Source organism: Aythya marila (genome assembly GCF_965140915.1).
Source record: "Aythya marila genome assembly, chromosome: 4".
NCBI lineage: Eukaryota > Metazoa > Chordata > Aves > Anseriformes > Anatidae > Aythya > Aythya marila.
The window spans coordinates 30,525,666-30,531,665 of NC_139045.1; the positions used below are offsets into that span (position 1 = coordinate 30,525,666).

At 37.1% G+C, this 6,000-nt stretch overlaps 1 protein-coding gene across 2 annotated transcripts in view; it reads left to right on the top strand.

The window, feature by feature from the left end:
* Positions 1–5,113, top strand: part of PDGFC (platelet derived growth factor C) — a 119,635-nt gene extending 114,522 nt beyond the window's left edge. For both annotated transcript variants that reach the window (XM_082758776.1, XM_082758775.1), the window contains exons 6-7: positions 2,036–2,253; positions 2,941–5,113. In XM_082758776.1, coding sequence (XP_082614902.1) covers positions 2,036–2,253; positions 2,941–3,057 — 335 coding nt within the window. In that variant the 3' untranslated portion in view covers positions 3,058–5,113. The remainder of the gene's footprint in view (positions 1–2,035; positions 2,254–2,940) is intronic.
* Positions 5,114–6,000: the final 887 nt, after the last annotated feature.

The following is a 6,000-nucleotide window of genomic DNA, read 5'->3' on the forward strand; positions in this document are numbered from 1 at the left end:
AGTGATGGAATGAAGTGCACCAGCTTGGCATTCACTGTAAATGTCAGCAGAGAAAAGGCTTCAGTGTGTTTAACTTACCCTTCACCACAGTAAACCCTGACTTATGGGTGCCAGTGTATGGATATGGTCTGTGAAGAAAATATTTGAAGAAACATGGAACGAAATTGCTGCCCAAAGATCTGCTCCTGAGACAGTACCTGTGAGCATGTCTACTCAGGAAGTGCATCTTCTAAATTCTACTCCCTATGTGTTTAAATAGAGCTGATAGACTGAAGTTTCGAGAGGCAGGAGACCTTTTCTCCATTAACACTAGTGACAGGACCCGCGGGAACGGGGTTAAGCTGAGGCAGGGGAAATTTAGGCTGGACGTCAGGAGGGGGTTCTTCACAGAGAGGGTGGTTGCACACTGGAACAGGCTCCCCAGGGAAGTGGTCACTGCACCGAGCCTGTCTGAATTTAAGAAGAGATTGGACTGTGAACTTAGGCACATGGTCTGAACTTTTGGGTAGACCTGTGCGGTGTCAAGAGTTGGACTTGATGATCCTTAAGGGTCCCTTCCAACTCAGGATATTCTATGATTCTATGATTCTAAGTTCTCCTTGGTGATCTATGGGCTCTTCACATGGTTAGTACAGGGGAAAAAAAGGTATTTCTCCAAAGGGTCATTCAGATCAGGAACATATTTCAGCTTTATTTGATAGCATTTTATTTATGAACTATTAGCAATAACTACAAAGGATTTCTGAAATAATGTTACTGGTTAATAATATGATTTTTAAACTGCCCTGTGTTATTTTATATTCCTAGCTTATTCTTGAGTTAGCTCAGAAGCAGCTGGCTTCAAACTCTCTGCTCTTTCAAGACATATATTTTCACAGTCTCAAAAGCCGTATCACCATAGGGTTTCAGTTTTTTTCTTTTTGCTCAGGAAGATAAAATCATACTAACCAGTTGGAATGCACATGTGAACTGGACACTACTTCTGTTCCTTAACGGTGATAGGTTTGGAAAGAAGTGGTTCAGATGAAATATGCCACATCATGATAATTTTAGTCTGGCTTTTTCGAAAGAAATTAAGTTGCACTGATTTTCACAAAGCTAAAAGATGTAGGTTTTTTTTTTTCACTAAACCAATCCCAATTTTTTTCAGTCTTAAATGCCTCTTTCAAGGTTTGTTATTTCTAGGCTATGCAGCTAAGGGGAACCTAAAGTAGTGTGCCCTCTTTTTGATCTTTTAATGAACTAACAGTTTGGATATAGTGAAAGTCTAGCATGATACAGTGGAACCAGATTATAGGGAAACTGGTGCCATATATGAATAACTTTATTTTGTATTGCAAGGGAGGTGCCTAGAAAGAGGAGCAATATTTTAAGACACATGAAATGAAGGCAAAGCCTAAAAAGCAACAGAAATTCATATATACGTTACTATGAAGGAGAAGGGGTCCTCTGAAAAATGGTGTATACTAAGATTAGTAACACATACTTGGACAGTTATTTGTTCTCTATACAGTATTCAGTGGTGATGATATAACTTCTTAAATTTCTTTGTCCACAGAAGTGAGAAAGTATTTATATCCAAGAGGTACTTAATTATACTTATACCACCCTTGAAAAAAAGTTGTAATTGACATTTTTTTAGTGGGGGAGAGGTTGGAATGGTTTATGCAAACTAACTCAAAAATGTGTTTGAAGTTTTGTAGTGTTCTTAAATGTCACGTGTGTTTCTCCAATCCATAATTAATATAGAATAGCAACACTCAAAAAACACTCAAAGCAGACAAAGCTTATTTTATTTAATGTGAACCAACCCCTCTAGAGTTATGAAATAATCGTTGAATACTCCTAAACAAAGATCTTTCAATTTAGGTTTTATATTATTCATACAACTGCAGTATTACACCTGTGTGCTGAACTTGTATGGCCTGCACAAAATTGAGTTTTCCTCAAGGGTTTTGCAGTGTTCAAGTTGGATTACCACCCATGAAGTTGTATTATGAATCAGAAAAGCACCCGTTTGTTTATCTCTTTGCAGTGGTTGATCTGAACCTCCTAAAGGAGGAAGTACGACTGTACAGTTGTACCCCTCGCAACTTCTCAGTGTCACTGAGGGAGGAGCTGAAGCGAACTGACACCATTTTCTGGCCACTGTGTCTTCTGGTTAAACGTTGTGGTGGAAACTGTGCCTGTTGTCATCAGAGTTGCAATGAGTGCCAATGTGTACCAACAAAAGTCACCAAAAAATATCATGAGGTATGCACTTTTTTTTTTTTTTTTAATTTGCATGTTTGGAAATACTAAAAGCAAATTAAATAATTTCTTTTTACTACAGGAATGTGCCAATATATATCTTAACATTGTGCTGCATTTATAGTAAATATATTTTTTTAAACTACTGTTAATGAGGAGTTACATAAAAAGAAAAGGTATCTTTCTTGTTAAAGTACTTTTCTGTGGAACTGTTAAGTCATTTCTGAGGTATTTGTTAACCGGTGCAGTTTGGATACATCACAACCACACCTCCTTGTTCAACTTTCTCTACTGGTAAATATAAACTCCAAGAAGGAAGAGGTATCTGTCTCATTTCTATTGTTATAAAGTTATAACTAAAATTATTTACAACTGAATTACCTAACAATTCATTTGGTTTAACTGTATTATTAGCCTTTAAAGTTAATGAAGTAGAAATATGAAACTGCAAGACTCTTTTCTTTGATACAAGCAAGTATCTGTTCAACATGTTTTAATCACTTTTGTGAAGGAATCGATGTAAAAGCAAAAATAAAAATTAGTGGGTGGAATAAATGTAGAAATTCAGCTGAGGAAAGCCAATTTCTTGCTTCCTGTCATCCTGTGTGCTTCCACTGCAGTCTAACTCATAGTCTAGGTGTCTGATAAAGCACTTGCTGTTCTCTTGATGCTTTCCTTCTTTTCCTTCAGGTTCTTCAGCTGAAGCCAAGGACTGGTGTTCGGGGATTGCATAAATCATTGACAGATGTACCCTTGGAACACCATGAGGAGTGTGACTGTGTGTGCAAAGGGAATACTGAAGGATAAACATGATTTAATTGTGCTCTTTTCTTTTGAAGCACATTCAATCAATGGCTGATTCTATTATGGGGCTTGTGCATTATCTCCTTCTGTAATCTCAGTTGTTTGCTTTGGGGATCTTCCATCTTCAAGATTTACAGTGAGCTCTAAAAAGAGGAGAAGCCAAACTGGGAATATATGTTGTGTGACAGCTCTATTTGGAGGCCCAGTGAAATGATGGGAGAAAGGCATCAATGAGGGATTTAAAATATATGTATTGTTTTTGTCCCCCACAGTTTTTTTTTGACAATACATGGATTTATAATTTAGGAGAAAAATAAAGTTAGAAGGCTCACATCATGGAGACTTGATCCTGCAGGCTGGCTCATTTCTACAGCTCCAGTACATCTAGCCTCTGGCTGAAAACATCTGAAATCTTTCTTTGTGTTCAACAACTCCTATGTACTCAAAGCATTCTCTGTTTTATAAACTTGGTTTATAACAGACTGTCTTGTACCGAATTAAACTTAATTTGTCTAATGCTGGTAGGAAAGACTGGATTTTTCCATATGCTCTAGCAAAGCTCCTGCCTTTTAGAAAGAAGACTGGACAATAACATGAGCTAAGGAAGCAAACGTTGAAAAGAACAGCGCCTTTATTCTTACTACTATGGCCGATGATTTCTTGTTTGTTTGTTATTTTTTATCGTGTACATTTTTATACTCTCCTTTTGACGATATAACTATTTGCTTTTCTAAACTTGTTAAATATATCTATTTTTACCAAAGGTATTTAATATTCTTTTTTATTACAACCTAGATCAACTATTTTTTAGTTTTGTGAAACTTTAAAGCCAGATTTGTACAGTTGAAGGAACAGAGATGTGGTTAAAATGGGATAGGAGCACTATATTTTTACAGTTTGTTGCTACACAGTGAAAAAATACATTTTTTTTTTTTTTTTTAACCTGGAAGCACAGTAATAATAAACAGAGATGTGTGGATGAAGCTCAAAGCTTTGTTAGCTCCGTGATACTGAATATACAAGAGAAAGACATTACTGTAAGTGGTTTCAGAAGCTGATGTTAATAATTCCCTCTCTCCATTCTGGCCTTTGTTCCAGTAGAAAAGAAATGAGCATAGATAGATGCATTCTGGCTTGTTTAACTGTTTAATTTCTTTTAAGTAGGACGATCTACGACATAAGAAGCTCAGTGATTTACAGCCTTCGTGATGCATCACGGTCATGGGAAGGCAGCCTTGTTAATGTTGAAGTGTATGGTTTTCCATTGACATTTATAGCTGTTTAAATTCTGTTCACTCACAGGATCATAACACTTTGGTACAGTTTGATGAAATACAGTTTTATTTCTTCTGTACTTTGTATCCTTTAACCAATACACTTATCCCACCCTATGCAAATTGAAAAGAAAACAGTAAAGTATTTTGCTTGTAAAATGCTTTAACATTATGCCTAGTTTATTTTTTTTTTGACTATTGGATTTGCAGATTGTAATGAATCACCAAATAAAGTAATAATGCTAATTTTGGGAGAATATATGTTTGTGTGATTGCATATTTGTATCTGGTCAATACACAAAAATAGAAAAAAGTGAAGAGGGTGATTCTCTACTTAGTTTGAAAGTCAGTTAAAAAATGAAAGTCTTCTATTTTCAAGATTTTCACTTGTTTTATTGATTCTGCTTAACTCTGAGACAAAAAAAAAAAAAAAGAAAAAAAAAGGGGTGGGGGAGAATGTGGTGGTGTTTGTATAAACATTTAAAATGTTAAAAAGTGTGTGGATGAGAAGCCATCAATTAGAATTAACATCTGTTATTGTTTCTATTATGAAAATGCATTTTGATGGTGGTTTTGCATGTTGGTATGACTTTCTGATACCAGTTCTGGAAAATTCTCAGGTGAAATCTGATTCTATCTTACTGGCCTATTTTACCTCACCCTTGGTCTCCTACTGAGTAAGACAAATATCTGGTGTAAATGCAGCATATAATTATCCAGTCTGAACATTAGCCCTATTTCAGAATGCAGATTGTGGGCACACAGGAAATGTGGTTTACTTGAATTTTGAGTCCCTGACCAGAATAAAGTGTTTTGAAGAGATTTATTTATTTATTTATTTATTTTTAAGATTAATATTGTGATTTCTTTGTGATGTCAAAAGCTTTTTTAAAAAGCAATTTGGGATAAAAGCAGAAATTATAGCCTCTGGTACCATAATTCATTAGAAGAACTGAAAAATGTAATTCCCCTACAGAAATTTCTGCTGTAAGAAATGCAGGAGGTCTCATCCAGTCGGTTGGCTTGCTAGTGAAAGAAGGCATGGCATGCATTTTGGGGTAGGTATTTAGTGGAAGCAGAGGAATGGGCAGCTGCTGGAAGCATAGAGGATTTGGGGGCAATGTTTTCCAAAAGTGACAAGTATTTCTTTTATTGCCTCCTGCCTTTGGCTCGCTTCCTTCCTTGCCCATACTTCCTGTGCCAGTTTCCTTCCCAGCTGCTTGCTGTAGGCCCAACGATGCTGCATCTGAACTTGTTATCCCCATGCTCTTTACATCCCCATTCCCAGCACTCTCTCTAATGTCACCCAAAATCACCATCGCTCTTACTTGCCATTATTGTGCCAATCCCTACTGAGCTCTTTCCATCCTCAGCTCCATGTTGAAGCTGTGTCTTCTCAGTGCCACTGCTAGTCTAGTGCACTGTCTAGTGCATGGAGGACTATAGCAAGTCGTGTGTGAGACAGATGTGTGAGCTATAGGTTTTGGGACCTGCTGCCACCCCTGGAAAGGGATCATGGGCATGGAAAGAACATGGAAGCGCAGCACACCTGCCATGTGCTGGGGCACACTCTCGTTTTCCAGGACAGCTGGGACACATAGTGGATGCAGTTGTTTTAAAGGACAGGATTTGGGAAACCTGCTAACAAGCTAAGCAATGAAGGGTGAAGCTT